General features: G+C 47.4%; 2 protein-coding genes across 4 annotated transcripts in view; one reads left to right on the top strand and one right to left on the bottom strand.

Annotated features, from left to right (window-relative positions):
- Window positions 1-827: 827 nt before the first annotated feature.
- Window positions 828-23766, bottom strand: part of PRRT1B (proline rich transmembrane protein 1B) — a 38482-nt gene continuing 15543 nt past the window's right edge. For 2 of the 3 annotated variants that reach the window (XM_055400153.2, XM_055400151.2), the window contains exons 4-6: window positions 5881-6341; window positions 5083-5226; window positions 828-3660 (exon numbers count right to left, since the gene is read on the bottom strand). In XM_055400153.2, coding sequence (XP_055256128.2) covers window positions 3511-3660; window positions 5083-5226; window positions 5881-6341 — 755 coding nt within the window. In that variant the 3' untranslated portion in view covers window positions 828-3510. The remainder of the gene's footprint in view (window positions 3661-5082; window positions 5227-5880; window positions 6342-23766) is intronic. The other variant, XM_055400150.2, reaches the window with a different exon arrangement.
- LOC129553335 (transcription initiation factor TFIID subunit 13) lies at window positions 21380-22961 on the top strand. Its single transcript, XM_088841074.1, has one exon. The coding sequence runs from the start codon at window positions 21399-21401 to the stop codon at window positions 21771-21773; it is 375 nt and encodes a 124-aa protein (XP_088697200.1). The 5' UTR covers window positions 21380-21398; the 3' UTR covers window positions 21774-22961.

Genomic DNA, 23766 nt, shown 5'->3' on the forward strand with positions numbered 1-23766 from the left:
CCTGAATCTCACACCGGGCTCATGCCTAGAAAGCACCAAAGAACTCCTCTGAACTGGTAAGAGAAAGACAATCCAGCCCAGAAACGGGCACAAGACTTGAATAAGCACAAGCGATCCAGGACTTCCTTGGTGGCGGAGTGGGGAAGAATCCGCCTGCCAACTCAGGAGACATGGGTTCCATCCCTGATCTGAGAAGATCCCACCTGCCGCAGAGCACCTAGCCCCATGCACCGCAACGACTGAGCCCATGAGCTGCAACCACCAGAGCCTGTGCCCCCAGAGCCTGTCCCCGCATCCAGAGAAGCCACCACTGTGAGAAGCCCCTGCAGCCCAGTGAGGAGGAGCCCCCACTCCCCACAACTAGAGAAAACCCACTCAAGAGCAGCGAAGACCTGGAGCAGCCAAAAATAAATAAAATTTTAAAAAAGATCATCATATCTGAAGAGATCATCAGATCATCATCATAGCTGATGAGCATGATAAAAAGCCCAATACCATCCATTAGTCAGCAAAATGCAAATTAAAGTCACACTGAAATATCATCATAGTTTTAACAACCAGAAGCCCTAAAATGTAAAAGATTGACAAAAACCAGGGACTGATGAGTTTGTGGAGCAACTGGGACCCCCAACAGGTGCTGGTGGGAACACAAAATGATGGAACCACCTGGGGACGGCCACATCCACACTCAGCCTTCTCAGGAAGGCCTTTCTCTACCCCTCTCCGAGGTCAAACACCTTGATGCCACCCCGCCGCGATGCTGAGACACATGTATTTTAACATCCCCCAAATCAAGACGCACCCCAATGTCATCAGAGCTTTCATTCCAGAGTTGCCCCAGCCAGCTCTCCTTCAGGGCCCTTCAGTAACAACACCGACAAACGTCTGTCGAAACGGATGGCTTCTTCAACCCCGGAGGATCCCAAAACTGGAATGACTGGGTCAAAAGGCACACACATTTTTTCCAGTTGCTTTTTAATTACACAACACACGAACACAGCCTCATTTTAAGATTCAGCCGTGTGTGGCACAAGTGCCAGTCCCTCCACAAAGGCAGGCACTCTCGGCGCTTTGAACACAGCCTTCCAGACTCTGGTCTGTGCTCGCACACACGCATTAATGCCCAGTACACATATTACTAACAGATACCATGGTCTGTTTCCTACAAAGAGGGCAGCAGTGCACACCTCCCTAGCAGCAAATGAGAGGGTCAAGGTTTCACCAACTCCAGAATCAACCTTTCTAACGTTTTCCAATCTGATAAGTAAAAATCATCCTATGGTTTAAGTAAGTTCTTCCCTAACACACAGAACTCAAAGCTACCAGTCTTTTCCTCGACAGTTTTCCGGATTCCAGGACGCTGCCCCTTCCACACTGCCTAACACCCTGAAGTTATAAAAATACTGCCCTAAGCTTCATATAAGATTAGTATGCCTTTATTTCATACTACTTAGCTCTGTAACCCGTCTGGAATTTATTCATACAATAGGAGGAGCATCAGTTTTTCTCCAACCAGTCAGCCAACTCTGCTTACTGTCCGCCCTAAAATGCTATCTGGGCCAGAAATTAAAGTCCCACATATACGCTTGGAATGTTTTCTGGGCTTTCTGTGTTTCACCATTCCAGCTCTGTGGCAAAGCCATGCTGCACCCTGCGTTTACTGTGACTTTATCGTAAGTTTCAAAATCTGATGAAGATAGTCTTCCCTCATTAAACTGAAAAAATTAGCAATTTTTGCACATTTTCCTCCCATATTAATTTTTTAAACATCTTTGTCAGTTTTAAAAGCTTGGCTTTCTTGTTGGAATTTCATTGTCTGTTTAAGAAAGCTAGGTATTTTATAATATTACATCTTTCTATGCAGATATTTTGTTCTTTGCTCTTTTTAGAGGCATTGGGTTTTATTGTTTTTTTTAAACACTAGCTGTCCCTCCTTGCATGGCGCCTTATAACACATGTACTTTCCTTCTAAAAAAATAGTTCTCTTTTTTCCTGTTAAATTTATGCCTAAGTTTTACTGTTTTTTTAATCACTATTGAGTGGAATTTTACATTTTTTCCACTTTTAACTGAATATTGCTACTGACTACTGAGTCCTCTTATTCTAATTTTTCATGGACTCTTGCATATTCTAGACAGAACATCATTTTTTCTCTCCTAGTTTTCATACTACAAATTTCATTTTTTGGTGTTTGTTTCATTAGCTAGAACCTCACAACAGTGCTGAACAGAGACTCTAGGGGGCGTCCGTGGCTTGGTCCTGGTTTAACGCTTTTAACCTCGTGCAGTTGGTCCATTTACCAGCTTGGTGGCACCTGGGAGCAGAAATGAGAATTGCAGGATCTCGGGCCCTACTTACGGAATGAGGATCTGCACTTTAACAAGGTTCCCAGGTGTTTCCTGTAGGCTTTTGGGCTAGCGGCACACTGGTCTACATGATTTCTTTCTATTTTGATTTTATTTAAAAGAGTTTAGTGACAGGAGTCTCTGTGGCTGTCCGGCATCTATGGACCCCTAAATCCCGTTTCCTCCTCTTTCTTTCGTGATGATCATGCATTTTAGGGTTTGAGAGCCTTAATCTGGGCCAGCCCCGTGGCTGGACCACGAGGCCACCTCTCAAGCTCCACGCAGCGTCCTGCCTCTCTTGCTTCTGCATCCGCATCTCCCGAGCTCCGGGAGCATCCCAAGGGTCAAGACGGGACGTGCTCCTGCTTCAGCTCCCGGTCCTGGCGGGTGCCAGGGTAGTGACTGGCACCCAGTGGGCGCTCAGAGAGCCCCCCGGAGCTGTCCACCTTCGTGACTCTGCCGAGGTCCCCTCCTCCTCTCCGTGCGGGTGGACGTCCCCACTCTCCCACCACCTTTGGCCGGGAAAGACCCGACAAATTCCCGCCCTGCTCCAGCCCATGTGCATGAGTTAGATGGCAGCGTGGGCAGAGAAAAGCATCCCGGAGGGACAGGAGGGGGGACCTCAGAGCCCCTGAAGGGACCAGGGCCAGCAATGCCCCCGAAGCAGCCACGAGACACTCCGCCCGGTGTGTTGCTAGAAGTCCACTGACCGGACACCGCGGCCTGGGTTTGGGGGCAAGGGGTCAGCAGGAGAGAGAGAGGCTGCCTCCCGGATGGGGCAGGAGCGACCCAGGAGAGGGGAGGCTGCTCCTCTCAGCTCCCATCCCAAAGGGAGGGCAAGAGCCGGGCAGCTTGGCCCTGCAGGCACGGGTGGCTGGGGATCCTTGCCAGAGGCTCCGAGGAGAGGACGGCGCTGGTCCCTCGGGGTCAGGTGAAGGCCTGGGGGCGCTGGCCCCCGTCCCCCCGTTGGAGCCACCGGGCACTGGGGCCCCCTCAGACCAGGATGCCGAGGCGCAGCCACAGGGGTGCCGTGGACTGCAGAGCCCACCACCTTCCGGCCCCCCACCCGGGTCCCCTCTGGGTGACAGGTAGCTGCCGGCGGGAATTCAAGTCCACAGAAGGAGCCTGGCCAAGGACCCGGGGTCCCCAGGGGAGCCAGCAGCCCTCAGGGCAGGTAGAGCGCGACCACCACGTAGATGACCCAGCTGGTGGACACGAAGACCCCGAAGAGCAGGCTGAAGAGCACCAGCGAGCGCGCCTTGTGAGAGGCCTCCTGAGCCTGGGCCAGGTCCCCCCGGGCCAGGGCCGTGCGGGTCTGCAACGAGAGCAGAGGAGCGGTGAGCGGGCCCAGGCCCGCGTTCCCACCCGGCCACACCCCGGAGCCCACCTGGCCCCAGCTCACAGACTGGACAGCCGACCCCGCGAGGCGGCCGGGGCCCCGGCTCACATGGGAGCAGCAGCGATGGAGGCGGTGGCGGCCAGCTCCTGGGCCCTGGCCGCAGGCCTGACCCACATCCGCATTCCAGGCCCCATCCCTCACCATCCGCACAACAACTCCGAGTTCGGTATCATCGTTGGCCCCTCTTTGAAGATGAGCACAGGCTCAGAGACGTCAAGTGACCCACGCCAGGGCCCCGCAGCTGGTGGCGGAGCCGGAACTGACAGGCTGGTGGCGGAGCCAGAACTGACAGGCAGGCAGCCTCCAGAACCTCACCTCTGAGGGGCCCCAGTCCTCACTCAGCCCCCCTGCCCCGGTCCCATCTTGCTTACAACCGGGGAGCCTGACCTCCGGGGGACGTCAGGGCTCCTGCCGGGTCAGCCTTGAGCAGAAGCCCCAGGGCCTTCCTACTCTATTAGGACAGCCTTGTGCCGAGTCCCCAGGGCCGAGTCAAGGTCAGGAATGGCGGGGAGGGAGGAAGAAGAAAGGCTGTTATGAAGATGGCAGGTGGGTGGATGGTGGATGGACAGACAGGGAGATGGCTGAGTGGACAGACGGGCGCATTAACAGATGAGCGGGGTGGGTGGATGAGTAGATGGAGACTAGACAGATAGTGGATGGAGAGGTGGGTAGCGGGTGAACAGAGAGATGGGTAGCTGGGAAGGACAGAGGCGGGTGGATAGAACAAATGAGCAGATGGACAGATTAAACACAAGTCCCTGCTGCTTCCCTGGGGGCTCTGTGGTACAGAATCCGCCTGCCCATGCAGGAGACATGGGTTTGACCCCTGATCTGGGAGGATCCCACATGCCATGGAGCAAGTAGGCCCATGTGCCCCAACCACTGGTCTGTGCTCCAGAGCCTGGGAAGCACGACTAGTGAGCCCCAGACCGCGTGTCCCAGAGCCCGTGCTCTGTAAGGAGAGAAGCCCCCGCACTGCAACCACGAGGAGCCCCTGCTCCCTGCAACTAGGGGAAGTCCGAGCGACAACAAAGACTCAGCAGAGCCCAGATTAAATTATTCAAAAAAAAAATCTAAGCTGAAACACGAGCCCCACAGGATGGGCAGTTCCCTGGGCCTGAATCATTCACGCCGGCAGTGTGAACTCTTTCAGTGGAAGCTTCTAGAGCAGATCTTGAGTGGTAAGGGGCAGAGACGGCAGAAGAGGAGACCAGGAGCCCAGACAACTGGGCACTGATCTCCCAATTCTGCCAGCCTTCTCGGGGGTGGGGGGAACACTGGGCACCTGGGCACGGCAGGCCTGGAGGCTGCACCAGGGTACCCCCTACGCCCTCCTACCTCATGGGAGTAGACGATGGCGATGAGCCCGGTGAGCAGGCAGCAGAAGAGGGTCACCAGCACAGACTCCATCATGTAGTCCTTGGGCAGGGGCCTGTGTTCCGCTGGGGCCGGGGCCGGCACGCCTGCCACGGGGCTGTTGTACTGCAGGGGCAGAGGCCACGGCGTGGTAAGGGAGCGGGCCACAGCCTCCAGACACCAGGGTGAGGACACGGTCAGCGACAGCCATGGAGCTGGCACTCCAGTCACTGCCCAACCTCACCCAGCCAGACTGCAGGACGCCCGGGGAGCAAGGCCCCATTCCTGCCCGCTCAGCACCCCCACCTGTCATGCAGCCCCCCGGAATCCTCCGGGTTCTGCCCCCTACAGATTGTTCAGTCTAGGCTGCAGCCACCAGGGTCTCCATGTCCTCCACTGTTCTGCACCAGGGGTGGAACCTCAAACCTCTCCTCCATAGGCAGCCTGGGTTTTTCTAAAAATCTGTATCAACCCATACCCTACCAAAGGCCCTGGGGTCCCTCACAATGGAACCCCATCTCTTCCTATCTGCTCCTCAATAAGTTGAACCAACCACCCTCACTCCCACGATGCACCAGCCTTGGCCACCCTGCAACGCCTGTGCTGGGCTCTCCTCCTCGCCTCTGCCTGAACACTCCTGTTCATCCCGCAAAACCCAGCTCAAATGACCCCCGGCTCCTGCGAGGCCGCCCAGGCTCGCCCACTCCCCAGGCGGAGGAAGCCCCTTTCTGTTGCACCCCCAGGGCACTGCTGTGTCCTCTGCAAGGGTGGCTGACTCACCACCGGGAAGGTCGCGAAGAGCGGCTGCGCAGCGGGCGCGGGGAAGAGCGGCGGGGGCGGCGGGTACAGGGCGGCCGGGGCGGCGGGCGCGGGCGGGAAGAGCACGGGCGGCGGGAAGGGCGGCGGGTAGAGCAGGTGCGCGGCCTTGGGGTCTGGCGGCGCGTAGGGCGGGGGCTCGCCCACGAAGCCGATGTTGGGGACCCCGCCGGCCGCCGCCTTGGGCATCTGCAGGGCCTCGCCCGCGGCCACGGCCTGGGCTGGGGGCGCGGCGGAGGCCTCGGCCGGGGGGTCGCCCGGGGGTCCCTCTGGCGCCGCGGCGTCCCCTCCGTCCGCGGCGGCCGCTTCCTCGCTGGGCGCTCGGTCCTCCTCCAGGAGCTGCGGGCGGCGCGGGAGCTGCGGCAGCCCGGGGTGCGCGGGGTCCTCGGGGACCGCGGGGCCGCCGCCTCCTTTCGCGTCAGCTCCTGTGAAGAAACGGCAGAGGCAGTGAACCCCCAAAAGGCTGCCGGGCCAGGAGGGAGTCCTCCTCGCAGACCCCAGAACACAGCCCCTCCGAGGAGAGTCACAGTGACGTGCCGACCCTGACCCGCCGTGAACCCCGCACTCAGGCCCCCCCAAGCCTGCACCCTGGAAGCTCTATCCAAAGTGCAACAGGGGACATGAAAACCAGGGCTCAGAGAGGGTACGTGTGTTCCTGGCGGCCACACAGCCAGTACGGATGGCCAGCGGGATGGAAGGCGGGCCGTGCCCCCCTTGACGGCACCGGCGGGGGCGTGGTCCTGCCCCTGGGGCCCTGATGCCCCAGCAGATGGAACCAAGGCAGATGCTTCAGCGCAGGGCAGCCCCCTCGTAGGCTGAGAAGCCGTCCAATGAGAGCTGGTCTGAGGGGATGGGCTGAGTCAATCAGATTCTCCTCTGGAGTCACGGGGGCCCTGACTACTGGAGGACCAGGAAGAGCCAGGAGGTCACTAAGGGCCAAGAGCCTATCAAGGCAGAGAAGGAACAGAGCTGTGAACGGGGTGGGGGAGGGGAAGGGAGCAGCCAAGAACAGTGGGTGGAGAGAAGCCCACCCAGCAGCCTGAAAGGGGGCCTCAGCTGCCTTCCAGGCCTGGCCCTGACCTCCAGCATCCACTCAATAAACTCTGCGGGCGCCCCAGCTGGTCCCAACAAGTCCTGAAGGTCCCCCCTGCACCCCCTGAGAGTGTCCTGACCAGCTGAGCCCCTCTAGGCCTCAGGTCCTGGAGGAACAGGCTGGAAGGGGGCTGGAGCAGGACCCCCCCACACCCCTGGTCTGGACCTGGGTGGGCAAAGAGCAGGGGTGGGCATCCCAGGGTGTGGCTTTGAGGTTCATTTCCTGAGTGTCTTTAGGGGTTATAGAAGGCAGAGAGAAAAAGAAACATAACAGTGCACAGCGCTGCTGAGGGTGGGGGAGCCTTGCTGAAACCCCCCTCCCACCCCTAGCCTCATCCCAATCCCTCCCACTCCCACTGCCCATACAGCAGGTGGGTGAAATCAGAGGTCAGGTTTCCCTAGGGGAGGAATCCCAAGGACAGGAGTACTGAGCTCCTGACAGCTCCCACCCACCTCCTCCCGGCAGCCAGGGTCTCATGCAGGGCTTCTCCTGAGACCCACGCAGGCGCTCGTGCTTCCACACCACAGGGCCAACCAGGCCGCCCCTCCTGTTTCTCTACCCGCTTCAGGCTGGGCTTGGCCATGTGACTTGCTTTGGCCAACGGAACATTAATAAACATATTGCAAACGGTGGCTTTAAAAACCTGCATCTTTCAACATTACCGGGCTGGGAGGGATGAGAAGTTCGGGTATCAGTGGGGACAGAGTTTCCATCTGGGAGGATGAAAGCCTTCTGGAGGGAGGTGGTAACGATGGCTGCTCAATAACGTGAATGTACTGAATGGCCCTGAACTGCACACTTATAAATGGTTCAGACGGTAAACCGCACACATTCTACCAGTTTGAAAAAGCCTCTCTCTCCCGCTGATCACTACTAAAAATGCCAGACAAAATACAAAAGACCCTGAAAAGTGGACAAAAGTAGGCAGACTATGGAGTGTAGTCAAAACACAGAAGTGACCATAAAGGGGGTGAACTGCCTGTTTTCCCCGCTTATTTCCTTTGAAGCTCAAAGCTCCAGCCCCAGAACCACGTGACCAGGCAGCTAAAACTCCATGATAAACTCTGTCATTCTGGCCAGAGAAACCAGGAGAGGGCCCCGGCAGAGGGAGAGGGTAGGAAAATCCTGGAGAAGTAGCTTCAGAGGGGTTCTGAGTCCCCTAGTTCTGTGTGTGAACTGGGGTGACCAATGTATATCAGCTTGCCCAGGACTTCCTTGGGTTTACTCCTGAAAATCTCACATCCAGGAATGTTCAGTCATCTTAGAGTGGATCTACACAGTCTTAGCTCACCCTCAAGAGGCATGTGTAGGGGACAGAGCTAGACCTGCACAAGGAAGGCTTTAAAAACGTGACCAGTAAAACCGCCAGAAAACAAGGAACAAAATCACAATTACTGCATACCTATCAATTACTTTAAATAGACTAAATTTTCCAAAAGACATGGAGTGGCTGAATGGATAAAATGACAAGATATTCTGTCTGTAAGAGACTCTGCAGACCACACACACAGACCAAAAAAAGAATAGAAAAACATTCAATGCAAAAGGAAACCAAAAAGTCTGAGGTAGCTATACTAATATAACAAAAAGAGACTATAAAACAAAAACTGTAATAAGAAACAAAAAAGGCATTACAAAATGACAAAGGGCTCAAATCCAACAAGAAGATATAACATTTGTGAATATATATGCACACAACATAAGAGCTCCCAAATATAAAAGCAAATAACAGACCTAAAGAAAGAAATTGATAGCAATACAGTAATAGGGAACCTTGATATCCACCTTACATCAATGGATAAATCACCCAGATTAAAAACATCAAAAGGGAAACAGCAACCTTAAAGGACATGTTAGACCAGATAAACTCAAGCACATATATACAGAATATATATCCAAAATAAACAGAATACATATTCTTATCAAGTGCATATGGAACATCCTTCAGGATAATTCATAGGAGGCTACAAAGTAAGCCTTTCTAAAATTTAGAAGATTGAAATCACAACAAGCGTCTTTGCCAACAAGAAATCACTGAAGAAAACTGGAAAATTCAGAGAGATTAAACAACATGTTGTTGAGCAACCAATGGGTCAAAGAAGAAATCAAAAGAAAAGTTTTTTAAAAAAATACCTTCAGACAAATGAAAATGGATAGAACAGACCAAAACTTGAGCTGCAGCAAAGCTCATAAAAATAGATACCTGTACAACATCAGAAATCTCATAAATATTCTAAATTTACACCTCAAGGAACTAGAACAAATGAAGCCCAAAGCTAGTAGAAGTTAGGAAATAACAAAGATCAGAGAAGAAATAGAGACTAAAAAGACAATAGAAAATATTAATAAAACTAAAAGCTGCTTCTTTGAAAAGATAAACAAAATGGACAAATGTTTAGCTAGACTAAGAAAAAAAGAAGATTCAAACAAAATTAAAAACGAAAGAGGACACAGTTACCGCCAATGCCGCAGAAACACAGCGGCTCCTGACGGACGCTGTGAACAGCCACATGCCAACAAATTTCACAACCCAGCCAACCCAGAAGACAAGTAAGTTCCTAGACACACACAGCGCACCACACTGAGCCACGAGGAAAAACCTGAACAGGCTGATTACCAAACTGAGGAGGCTGAGCCAGTGACCAAAACCCTTGCAACAAACTGAAGTCCAAGACCAGATGGCTGCCAGACACCCGAAGAATTAACCAAGCCTCAAACCATACGAAACTAAGAGAGGAGAAAACGCTTCCAAACTCATTTTATGAAGCCAGCATTACCTTGATACCAAAATCAGAAAAGGATGCCACAAGAGAAATACAAACCCATATCCCTGATAAACACAGACGTGAAAATCCTCAACAAGGAAATATTAACAAACAAGATTCAATAATACATTCTGCCCACTACACCATACCCATAAACGAACACAATACCCCAAAATTAACTCAAAATGGATTAAAGACTTGCATGTAAGACCTGAGACCATAAAATTCCCAAAAGAAAACATAGGTAGTAAGCTTCTTGATATTAGTCTTGACAATGACCTTTTTCTTTTAGATTTGAAGCCAAAAGCAAAGGCAACTAAAGCCACAACACACAAGTTGGAACAACATCAAACTAACAAGTTTCTGCATATCAAGGAAAACCATCAACAAAATGAACTGGCAACCTACTGAATAGGAGAAAATATTTGCAAATCATGTATTTTATATGGGTTGATATCCAAAGTATATTTTTAAAAACTCATATAATTCAATAGCAAAAAATAAACCTACAATTAAAAATCAGGCAGAGGATCTGAGCAGACATTTTCCAAAGATCTGCTGCTGCTGCTGCTGCTAAGTCACTTCAGTCGTGTCCGACTCTGTGTGACCCCATAGACGGCAGCCCATCAGGCTCCCCCGTCCCTGGGATTCTCCAGGCAAGAACACTGGAGTGGGTTGCCATTTCCTTCTCCAGTTTCCAAAGATCTACAGAGGGCCAATAAGGTACCTTGAAAAGATGCTCAATCAGGGAAATGCAAATCAAAACCACAATGTGCTCTCACCTCACACCTGTTAGAATGGCTGTCACCAAAAAGCAAAGAAATAACAAGTGTTGGTAAGGAGGTAGAAAAAAGAAAACCCATGTGTATGTGCTATTGGTGGGAATGTAAATTGGTGTGACCACTATGGAAAACAGTATAGAGATTCCTGAAAAAAATTAAAAGTAGAACTACTGTAAAATAATAATAATAATAAAGTTAGTCACGCAGTCGTGTCCGACTCTTTGTATAGTTCTTCTGTATATTCTTGCCACCTCTTCTTTACCTCTTCTGCTTCTGTTAGATCCTTGTCATTTCTGTCCTTTATTGAGCCCATCTTTGTATGAAATGTGCCCTTGGGATCTCCAATTTTCTTGCAAAGATCTCTAGGTGAGTGGCCACACCATGGTATGGACCTAACAGAAGCAGAAGATATTAAGAAAAGGTGACAAGAATACACAGAAGAACTATACAAAAAAGATCTTCATGACCCAGATAATCAGGATGGTGACATCACTCACCTAGAGCCAGACATCCTGGAATGCGAAGTCAAGTGGCCCTTAGGAAGCTTAACTACAAACAAAGCTAGTGAGGGTGACGGAATTCCAGCTGAGCTATTTCAAATCATAAAAGATGATGCTGTTAAAGTGCTGCATTCAATATGCAGGCAAATTTGGAACTCAGCAGTGGCCACAAGACTGCAAACAGTCAGTTTTCATTCCAACCCCAAAGAAGGGCAATGCCAAAGAATATCCAAACTACTGCACAATTGAGCTCATCTCACATCTAGCAAGGTCATGCTCAAAATCCTTCAAGCTAGGCTTCAACAGTATGTGAACCGAGAACTTCCAGATATATAATTTTTATTTAGAAAAGGCAGAGGAACCAGAGATCAAATTGCCAACATCCACTGGATCATAGAGAAAGCAAGGGAATTCCAGAAAAACATCTACTTCTGCTTCACTGACTAGGCTAAAGCCTTTGACTGTGTGGATCACATAAACTGTGGAAAATTCTTAAAGAGATGGGAATACCAGAGCACCTTACCTGCTTCCTGAGAAACCTGTATGCAGGTCAAGAAGCAACAGTTAGAACCAGACATGGAATAATAGACTGGTTCAAATTGGGAAAGGTATATGTCAAGGCTGTATACTGTCACCCTGCTAATTTAACTTATATGCAGAGTATATCATGAGAAATGCCAGGCTGGATGAAGCACAAGCTGGAATCAAGATTGCCAGGAGAAATATCAGTAACCTCAGATATGCAGATGATACCACTCTTATGCCAGAAAGCAAAGAAGAACTAAAGAGCCTCTTGAGGAGGGTGAAAGAAAAGAGTGAAAAAGCTGGCTTAAAACTCAAAAATCTAAGATCATGCCATCCGATCCCATCACTTCATGGCAAATATATGAGGAAAAAATGGAAACAGTGACAGACTTTATTTTCTTGGGCTTCAAAATCACGGTGGATGGTGACTGCAGCCATGAAATTAAAAGACATTCAATCCTTGGAAAAGAAGCTATGACAAACTTAGCGTATTAAAAAGCAGAGATGTTGCTTTGCCCACAAAGGTCTGTATAGTCAAAGCTATGGTTTTTCCAATAGTCATGTATGAATGTGAGAGCTGGACCATAAAGAAGGCTAAGTGCCAAAGAACTGATGCTTTCGAAATATGATGCTGGAGAAGACTCTTGAGAATCCCCTGGACAGCAAGGAGATCAAACCAGTCAATCCTAAAGGAAATCTACCCTGAATATTCATTGATAGGACTGATGCTAAAGCTGAAACTCCAATACTTTGGCCACCTGATACAAAGTGCTGTCTCTTTCATTGGAAAAGACCCTGATGCTGGAAAAGATTGAGGGCAGGAGGAGAAAGGGGCGACAGAGAATGAGACGGTTGAATGGCATCATGACTCAGTGGACCCAAGTTTTAGCAAACTCCGGGAGACAGTGAAGGACAGGGAAGCCCGGGGTACTGCAGTCCATGGGATCAGAGTCAGACATGACTTAGCAACTGAACCAACAACATATTTGAAAGTAGCTAGGGGATTGATTCTTAAAAGTTCTCATCACAAGAGAACAATTTTCCTAACAATCATGGTGATAAATGACTAGACTTCGGACGGTGATCATTATGCAGTGTATACAGATATTGAATCGTTACATTGTACACCTCATACTACTGTAATGTAATGTCAATTGTACCTAAAAAAAAAAAAAAACAGAAAGCTGGACGCAGATTGGAAATGCTCCTCACAGAAGGTACCCCAACTAGTGATCTGAAACTACCTAGGTTGACTGCTTCATAAAATAAAATAATTCAAGACTTTCCAGGGAACTATAACAGGACTTAGGATTTATTGCTGTTCAGTCGCTCAGTCGTGTCTGACTCTTTGCAGCCCCGTGGAGTGCAGCACTCAGGCTTCCCTGTCCTTCACCATCTCCCAGAGTTTGCTCAAACTCATGTCCACCGAGTTGGTGATGCCATCCAACCCTCTCATCCTCTTGTCGTCAATCTTTCCCAGATTGAAGGGTCTCTTTCAATGAGTTGGCTCTTCCCATCAGGTGACCAAAGTGTTGGAGCTTCAGAATCAGTTCTTCCCATGAATATTCAGGGTTGATTTCCTTTAGGACTGAGAATTTATACAACATAACATATGCGATGTGCAGGACCCAATCAAAAAATCATTCACCATACAAAGAACGAGGAAAATATGACCAGTCCTCAAAGGAAAAAACAATCAACATATGTCTACCTGGATGTTGGAATTATCAGAAGAAGCAACTGTTATAACAAACTCTATGAGCAAAGACAAACACACTTGAAAAAGGTTCTCAATAAAGAATCAGAAAGCTTGACATGGATAAAAGAAAAGAACAAGTAATTTTCAACACATAGTATCTGAATTTTTTTTTTAATTCACTGATGTCAATATCAAAATGGAGGTGACCGGTGAAAAAATAGTGAGTTTGAAGAAGCACCAATCCGACAAACAGAGATTAAGGAAAAAAAGAATAGAGCTTCAGGGGCCTATGGTAACAGGAAAAGGTCTTAACTCCATGGCAAGTCCCTGGACAGATTTTGGGAAAAATACATTTGCAGTAATAATGGCTAACTTCCTACACGACATGTGGGAAAAGACAAATTCATGAAACTCTAAATACCCACAACAGACACTCTGTGGGAGCAAACTCCCTGGACATAGCAGCATAAAACCTCTCGGGGACCTCCCTGGCGGTCCAGCGGTTAGGACTCTGAGCTTCCACTATAGGCACCGTGGGTTCGATCCCTGGTCAGGGAACTAAAGATCCCCATATGCCACACAGCACAGCCAAAACCACCACCACAGATTCTCAAAACCAAAAGATTTAACATCAAAGCCTTGAAAATTGGCGGAGAAAAATGACCCATTATATTATATACCGGGGAACAACAATTTGAATTCCATAGATAGTCAAGAGACAGCTGAAGATCAACATGTTAAACAAGAGTGGACTGACATCTGAAACAGCTGATGGAAAAAACCTGCAACCCAGAAATCAACACCAAAGGAAATGTCCTGCCGGAACAAAGGCTCGGGTGCCTCTCCTATTGCTGTGTAACAAATTACCATAAACGCAGTGGCATACAACACCCATCCACCTCACAGCCGTGATGACGACTGTTTTTTTAAAAGACAAAAACCCAGAGGCGAGGATGTAGAGAAACTGGAACCCTTGTCCACTGTTAGTGGGAATGTAAAATGGTGCAGCCACTGTGGAAAACACATCAATTCCTCAAAAAAGTACACATTTCCAGAGAATTCCCTGGTGGTCCAGTGGTTGGGACTTGGCACTTTTCACTGCTGTGACCCTGGTCCAATCCCTGGTTGGGAAACTAAGATCCCACAAGCCATGCAATGCAACCAAAAAGAAAATAAGTAATTTCCACAGGAGCCAATAATCGCACTTCTGGGTACATACCCGGAAGAAGTGAGAGCAGGAAAGAGATACTCATACACCCATGTTCCCAGCAGTGCCGGTCACAAAACTGAGAGGCGGGAGCGACCCAAGGGTCTACTGACCGATGAACGGGGAGAGCGTGGCTTGTCCACCCGAAGCAGTACCACTCAGCCTTTAAAAGGAAGGAAATTCCGACAACATGGAAGAAACTTAAGGACATTATTCCAAGTAAAATAAGCCAGTCACAAAAAGACTCCATTGTCTGAGGTCCTTAGTCAGACTCAGAAAAGGGGATAGTGGTTACCAGGAACTGGGGAAGAGGGGTGAGGAGGACAGTTACTATTTAATGGGGACAGAGTTTCAGTTTGGAGAGAGGAAAGAAAATACTGAGGTGGATGGTGGTGATGGTTGCACAACAACGTAAATGTATTTAGTACCACTGAACTGTACACTGAAAAACTGTTAAGATGATACAGTTTATGATATGTGCATTTTACAGCTTTTTTAAATGGGGAAAAACTACCAAACACTCATGTCCTGGCTCACAGTCCTGTAGGTCAGAAGTGCAGGCTGACTCAACTCAGGGTCTTCATCAAGGTGTTAAGTGGAATAGGCCTCGAAGGAAGAATCTGCCTCCAAGTTCATTCCAGTTGTTGGCAAAATCTGGCTCTGTGGCTCTGAGGCTCTGTTCCTGGAGGCTGCTCACCACCCTTCCCAGATGACCAGCTAGATCTTTAAAGCCAGGAATGCACATCAGATCCTTCTCATGCTTCAAAACTCCGTGTCTTCCCTTCTGCTATCAGGTAGAGAGAGATCTCTGCGTTTTAAGGGCTCACTTGACTGGGCCAGACCCATCCAGAAAAATCTGTATTTTAAGATCAACTGCCTTGGGACTTTAATTCCGCCTGCAAAAATCCCTTCACAGCAGTACCTATACTAGTGTTTGGCAGAATAACTAGGGAAGGGAAACATGGGCACCGTCTTTAGAGTTCTGCCTACCACAAGTAAGGCATTCTCAGATGGAAGAAAACTCAGAGGATTCCTTACCAGAGACCTTCCGTAACAGAGAGGTTAAAAAAAGCTCTTTGGGTCGAAAAGAAATAATACCAGAGGTGAACTTGGAACTTGAGAAATAAAGGAAGAACTATAGACACATAGAATCTGGGTGAATATAAAAGATAATTTTTTCCTCTTAAATCCTCTAATGTATGACTGTTGAAAGCCAAAATTATAACATACTATGATGAGTTTGCAATGTGTATACATGAAAACTATAACATTATTAAAGCTATAAAAGCTTAACGCATGGGGATAAAGGTAAAGAGATCTATAAATTTACATGATCCTACACCTTACTGAAAGTGATGCAATACTAATTCTGAGGAGACTGTGAGAAGTTCAGTTCAGTTCAGTTCAGTTCAGTCACTCAGTCGTGTCCGACTCTCCGCGACCCCATGAATCACAGCACGCCAGGCCTCCCTGTCCCTCACCAACTCCCGGAGTTCACTCAAACTCATGTCCACAGAGTCGGTGATGCCATCCAGCCATCTCATTCTCTGTCGTCCCCTTCTCCTCCCGCCCCCAACCTTTCCCAGCATCAGAGTCTTTTCCAGTGAGTCAACTCGTCACATGAGGTGGCCAAAGGATTGCAGTTTCAGCTTCAGCATCAGGCCTTCCAATGAACACCCAGGATTAGGTATGTATTTTAATCCTTAGACCTGAGACAGGCCTGGAACCTGGGACCCTTTGCTTCAGTGCTTGCACCTGGACACACGTCTCCTCCAACAACAAAATGCAAAGAGTACATATGGGACCAAAAGTAACTGCATGCACGTGCAGTTAGGGCAAATTCTGGACAAAAAGACGCAGAGATTAAAAACAAACAAACAACCCAACTGCCAGTTTCGAAGAGTCTGGGGAGAAGGGTTGGGAGCAAAAGCATAGTGCTGTGCACGCCCTCTGCACACACGACCACCTAAGGAGTGGGCAAGACACCTAAGCCACCCCTCCAGCCCGAACCGTGGACACCCCTCCCCTCACCCCATGTCCATATACGGAACCAGCTTCCGCTCTTCAGCAAGTGAGCAAGCAAGGGAACCTGTTGCCTGCTCTCACTCCCCCCATCCACCCCCGCGCAGGGCCCTCAATAAAGCCTTGCCTCAATTTCCTGTCTCACCTCTGATCAATTCACCGACAAAGGAGGCCAAGAACCCTGGTTGGAACAGCACAACCACTAAAAAAATAACCAGAAACTATGCAGCAAAAACACCAAGAGATAAATTAAAATGGAATACTAAACAAATATTCAAATTAATACCCAACAAAGCTGGGAAGTGGGCACAGCACAGGAGTGAAGGGGGTAGAAACCAGAACTGAGGTGACGAAGTGGACACAATAACATCAGCCTTAAACGTCGCATCAGTGGGTGTCCCCGGCGGCTCAGAAGGTCAAGAATCCACCTGCAATGCAGGAGGCCTGGGTTTGATCCCTGGGTCAGGAAGATCCCCTGGAGAAGGGGAATGGCAACCCACTCCAGTATTTTGGCCTGGAGAATTCCATGGACAGAGGAGCCTGGGGGGGCTACAGTCCATGGGGTCTCAAAGAGTTGGACACAATTGAGCAACCAACACATCATATCAATAATTTAAAAATATATCAATAATTGCAATAAATGCTGATCTCAACTTTCCAATTAAAAATGAGATTGACATAATAAATAAAAACCAAGACCTACAAGCAAATGACAACAGACAACACTTAAAATACACAGAGGTGATAAATGGGTAGGAAAAGATAGGCCACGCACACTAAGCAAAAAAGGCTGGAATGGGCTCTTTTCATCAGATTAAACAGACTAGGAATACCAGCAGGTAGTTCTCTGGTGGTCCCATGGTTAGGACTTGGTGTTTTCACTGCCAGGGGCTTGGGTTCAATCTCTGGATGGGAGCTAAAATCTCACAAGCTGCAAGGTGTGGCCAAAACAAACAAAAATGTATTACCAGCAATAAAGAGAAACACTAATAATAAAAAGAAAAATTTACCAGGAGGACATTAACAATTATAAATGCACATGTACCTAATAGCAGAGCTTCAATTTACATGAAACAGAAGTTGGTAGAGTTAAAGAGGAACACGCAGACGCAGAGTTACAAAAGATGTTAATACCTTCACCCACCAGTTGACAGAACCAGACAAACCATCAGGAAGCACACGGACAATCTGAACAATACTATAAAGAATCTTGACCCAGCAGATGTTTATAGAATACTGTACCCAGCAACTGCAGATACTGTTCCTCTCAAGAACACAACGTATATTTACCAAGACAGACCACATACTGGGCCACAATGCAAATCAGTTTTAAAGGCTCTGAAAGCATCCTAGCTGCATGCACTGACCACAGCAGAATCAGACACCAATACGAATTATGTATCTAGGACAATATCAACTATCTGAAAATTAAATAATACACCTTAAAGAATTCATGGACCAAAAATAAAGTCACAAGGTAAATGGAAAAGTGATTCTGAACTGGGCGACCATGAAGAAAGAATACATCAAGGTGTAAGATGCAGAGACGTCCCTGGGGGTCCAATGGTTAAGAAGCCGCCCTGCAATGCGGGGGGTGCAGATTCCATCCCTGGTGGGGGAGACCAAGATCCCATGTGGCGCGGAGCAACGAAGCCCACGCATCACAACTAGAAAGTCCGCGTGCCACAACGCGAGACCCCACGCAGCCAAATAAATATTTTTTTAAAAAGACATCACTAAGAACTACAATACTAAGAGCTGACTCATTTGAAAAGACCCTGATGCTGGGAAAGACTGAAGGTGGGAGGAGAAGGGGACGACAGAGGATGAGATGGTTGGATGGCGTCACCAACTCAATGGACACGAGTTTGAGCAAACTCTGCGAGTTGGTGATGGATCGGGAGGCCTGGCATGCTGCCGTCCATGGGGTCACAAAGAGTCGGACACAACTGAACGACTGAACTGAAGAATTACAAAGGAAAGTCACTGAGTGGAAGAAAATTTAACACATCTGTCAGATAGAGGATTGTACCAACACTGTATAAAGAACTCAAACTCAATAATAAGGCAAATATCCCAATAAGAAAGTGGACAAAATACTTGTAAACACTTCCAAGCAGACATTCAAATGCCCAATAAGCACCTAAAAAGATGCTCCATGTCCTTAGGCATCAGAAATGCCATCAAAATTAGAAATGCTGGCTTTCCCTGGTGGCTCACTGGTTAAGCAGGAGACAAAGGTTCAATCGCTGATCTGGGAAGATCCCAAATGCTATGGACCAACTAAGAAGCTACAACTATTGAGTCTGTGCTTCAGAGCCTGGGAGCTGCAACTGAGCCCACAAGCCAGAAATACTAAAATCCGAGCGCCCTAGAGCCTGTGCTCTGCGACAAGAAGCCACCGCAATGAGAAGCCCGCACACCACGACTAGAGAGTAGCCTCTGCTCGTCGCAACTAGGGGAAAGCCCCCGCAGCAACGAAGACCCAGCACAGCCAAATAAGTAAAATTATTTTAAAAATTAGAAATGCCAATGAAAGCCACGAGCTATCGCCACCCATTCAGTTCAGTTCAGTCGCTCAGTCGTGTCCGACTCTTTGCGACCCCATGAATCACAGCACACCAGGCCTCCCTGTCCATCACCAACTCCCAGAGTTCACTCAAACTCATGTCCATCGAGTTGGTGATGCCATCAAGCCATCTCATTCTCTGTCGTCCCCGTCTCCTCTTACCCCCAATCCCTCCCAGCATCAGAGTCTTTTCCAGTGAGTCAATTCATCGCATGAGGTGGCCAAAGTATTGGAGTTTCAGCTTCAGCATCAGTCCTTCCAATGAACACCCAGGATTGATTTCCCCCAGAATGGACTGGTTGGATCTCCTTGCAGTCCAAGGGACTCTCAAGAGTCTTCTCCAGCACCACAGTTCAAAAGCATCAATTCTTTGGCAATCAGCCTTCTTCACAGTCCAACTCTCACATCCACACATGACCACTGGAAAAACCATAGCCTTGACTAGACGGACCTTGGTTGGCAAAGTAACGTCTCTGCTTTTTAATATGCTATCTAGGTTGGTCATAACTTTCCTTCCAAAGAGTAAGCGTCTTTTAATTTCATTGCTGCAATCAGCATCCGCAGTGATTTTGGAGCCCCAAAAAATAAAGTCTGACACTGTTTCCACAGAGTACATCATGAGGAACGCTGGGCTGGAAGAAGCACAAGCCAGAATCAAGATTGCCAGGAGAAATATCAATAACCTAAGATATGCAGATGACACCACCCTTATGGCAGAAAGTGAAGAGGAACTCAAAAGCCTCTTGATGAAAGTGAAAGAGGAGAGGAAAAGGTTGGCTTGAAGCTCAACATTCAGAAAACTAAGATCATGGCATCTGGTCCCATCACCACCTATTCAGTTCAGTTCATTCGCTCAGTCGTGTCCAACTCTTTGCGACCCCATGAATCACAGCACACCAGGCCTCCCTGTCCATCACCAACTCCCGGAGTTCCCTCAAACTCATGTCCATCGAGTCGGTGATGCCATCAAGCCGTCTCATTCTCTGTTGTCCCCGTCTCCTCCCACCCCCAATCCCTCCTACCATCAGACTCTTTTCCAGTGAGTCAACTCGTCGCATGAGGTGGCCAAAGTACTGGAGTTTCAGCTTTAGCATCAGTCCTTCCAATGAACACCCAGGATTGATCTCCTTTAGAATGGATTGGTTGGATCTCCTTGCAGTCCAAGGCACTCTCAAGAGTCTTCTCCAACACCATACTTCAAAAGCATCAATTCTTCGGTGCTCAGCTTTCTTCACAGTCCAACTCTCACATCCATACATGACCACTGGAAAAACCATAGCCTTGACTAGACGGACCTTGGTTGGCAAAGTAATGTCTCTGCTTTTTAGTATGCTATCTAGGTTGGTCATAACTTTCCTTCCAAGGAGTAAGCGTCTTTTAATTTCATGGCTGCAATCAGCATCTGCAGTGATTTTGGAGCCCAAAAAAATAAAGTCTGGCATTGTTTCCACTGTTTCCCCATCTATTTCCCATGAAGTGATGGGACCAGATGCCATGATCTTTGTTTTCTGAATGTTGAGCTTCAAGCCAAACTTTTCACTCTCCTCTTTCACTTTCATCAAGAGGCCTTTGAGTTCCTCTTCACTTTCTGCCATAAGGGTGGTATCATCTGCATATCTGAGGTTATTGATATTTCTCCTGGCAATCCTGATTCCAGCTTGTGCTTCTTCCAGCCCAGCGTTCCTCATGATGTACTCTGCATATAAGTTAAATAAGCAGGGTGACAATATACAACCCTGACGTACTCCTTTTCCTATTTGGAACCAGTCTGTTGTTCCATGTCCAATTCTAACTGTTGCTTCCTGACTTGCATACAGGTTTCTCAAGAGGCAGCTCAGGTGGTCTGGTATTCCCATCTCTTTCAGAATTTTCCACAGTTTATTGTGATCCACACAGTCAAAGGCTTTGGCATAGTCAAAGTCATGCTCAAAATTCTGCAAGCCAGGTTTCAGCAATATGTGAACCGTGAACTCCCAGATGTTCAAGCAGGTTTTAGAAAAGGCAGAGGAACCAGAGATCAAATTGCCAGCATCTGCTGGATCATGGAGAAAGCAAGAGAGTTCCAGAAATACATCTATTTCTGCTTCATTGACTATGCCAAAGCCTTTGACTGTGTGGATCACCACCCATTAGGATAGCTAAAATTAAAAAACAGAACCAACCAACGTGACCTTAGCAAGCTATAGCAAATATGTAGAACAATGGAAACTTTGAAACACTGCAAACAGGAAAATAAAACAGTAACAACCACTTTGGGAAATAGTTTGACAATTTCTTTAAAAGTTGAAGGTACAGGCCGCGGAGCTGGCTGGCTGGTGGGATGGCAGATGAGGAAGAGGATCCCACCTTTGAGGAAGAAAATGAAGAAATTGGAGGAGGTGCAGAAGGTGGACAGGGTAAAAGAAAGAGACTTTTTTCTAAAGAATTACGGTGTATGATGTATGGGTTTGGAGATGACCAGAATCCATATACTGAATCAGTAGATATTCTTGAAGATCTTGTCATAGAGTTCATCACTGAAATGACTCATAAAGCAATGTCAATTGGAAGACAAGGTCGGGTACAAGTTGAAGATATCGTCTTCTTGATTCGAAAGGACCCAAGAAAGTTTGCTAGAGTTAAAGACTTGCTTACTATGAATGAAGAATTGAAACGCGCTAGAAAAGCATTTGATGAAGCAAACTATGGATCTTGACACCTTTTGTACTTTCTGAAGCTTCATTATCTTCTGGGGAAGCCATACTTAATAACTGTTTTCCACAGTAAGGCCCCGATACCTAACCATGTGAATGAAAAATGGAGAACCACAAAGTTTTCAGGCTTTATTTTCACGTTTTCAATTTTAGAGTGATATGTGAGCCTTTAATTGCCTGCCATTATATTCAGTTCAGTCGCGTCCGACTCTCCGCGAACCCATGAATCACAGAACTCATGAATCACAGCACGCCAGGCCTCCCTGTCCATCACCAGCCATTATATTACCCTACTTGAATTACATATTAGATTTTAATGACCACATGTAAGTCAAAGTACCTTTGGTTTCCAAACCATTCAGTTTCTTCTGACTCTTGACCATCTCAATGATGAATTAATATTTATGTATTGTAAATATTATGTGCCATTGTAGGTTGTACTGTAGCTGTTTAATATGTGAAATCTAAATGGCACCTTTGATAGCTAAGATGTATTTCATGTATTTCTAAAGCTTTTAGACCACAGTAGTGTAAGTTATTAAAAGATGGTGAAGTGGTTTGTGTTTCTTTAAGGAGAAAATGATATTAGAAAATATAGCCTTTTGTAGGAGTGTTTATTTGTCTTAAGATGATTTGTTTTAATATTATTCTTTAGATAACAAGAGTGATTTAATTTTTTATTTTTTGAGAAACTAAGAATTTCCTATGAATGGTTCTGTGTTGGAAGACATACTGGATTAAAAATCTTTGGGGTTTATAATACACTGTTTGTCAGATTTTAAAAGAACTCATTTCCCCAAGTCAGATTAAAACTTCTCAAAGTGCTTTCAGTAGCAGGAATGGCATTGCTGTAAAGTTGATGGCAGGTAAGCATTTGGGGTAGTGTCTTATTAACATATTTGTTAGTATTTATTTATTGTGAAAATGTATACTTGACTAAAACCATGTGTGGCTATGGAAACCATATTTTTTTTGTAGTTCACAAGTTTTGTGTGTATTCAGCTCATTGTATTATTCTTGCACTTAGCTGAAAGTAAGGATTAAAATTGCATTTAAAGGGATCACTGGATACTACTCTTTGTGAAACTGTTCTGTGTGCTGCTTGTAAGCATTATCTATGAATCAGTACTTAGGAATATTTCACTTTTTTAACCTATCAATATAGAGAATAAAGTATGAAAAATTAAAAAAAAAAAAAAAAAAGTTGAAGGTACATACACCATTAAGATTCAGCTATTCCACTCCTAGGTATTTACTCAAGAGAAATACAAACAATGTATGACCACACAAATGTTTACAGAAAACTGTGTTTGCAATAGACCCAAACTGGAAACAACCCAAGAGCCCACAACAGATGAATGGATAAAGCAATTGTGGGAGTTGGTGATGGACAGGGAGGCCTGGCGTGCTGTGATTCATGGAGTCGCAAAGAGTCGGACACGACTGAGTGACTGAACTGAACTGAACTGACGTGTCCATACATTGGACTATGTCTGCAGGAGGCACCCTCTATGACCGCTGACCCCCAATACATAATTCTCTCCCCTTGAGTGTCCACCACACTAAGTGACTTTTTAAAATATATATATATATATATACACACACTGATTTATCTGATGCATTGGGCCATAGTTGCCTCATGGGAGTTCTTTTGTCGTGGCTCACAAACTCTGCGGTACACTGGCTCCAGAGCACGCAGGCTCAGTAGTTGCATGTGAGATCTTAGTTTCCCCACCAGGGATCAAACCCGTGTCTCCTGCATTGCAAGGCAGACTCTTAACCACTGGACCATCACGGAAGTCCCTGAATGCATGCTCAGTCGCTCAGTCATGTCCGACTCTTTTCGATCACATGGACTGTAGCCCACCAGGCTCCTCTGTCCATGGGGATTCTCCAGGCAAGAATCCTGGAGTGGGTTGCCATTTCCTTCTCCAAGGGATCTTCCTGACCCAGGGATCGAACCCGCCATCTTGTCCATCTCCTGCAATGGCAGGT

The sequence above is a fragment of the Moschus berezovskii genome, chromosome 11 (genome assembly GCF_049115385.1).
Source record: "Moschus berezovskii isolate FMDL1 chromosome 11, NW_MosBer_1.0, whole genome shotgun sequence".
Classification (NCBI taxonomy): Eukaryota; Metazoa; Chordata; class Mammalia; order Artiodactyla; family Moschidae; genus Moschus; species Moschus berezovskii.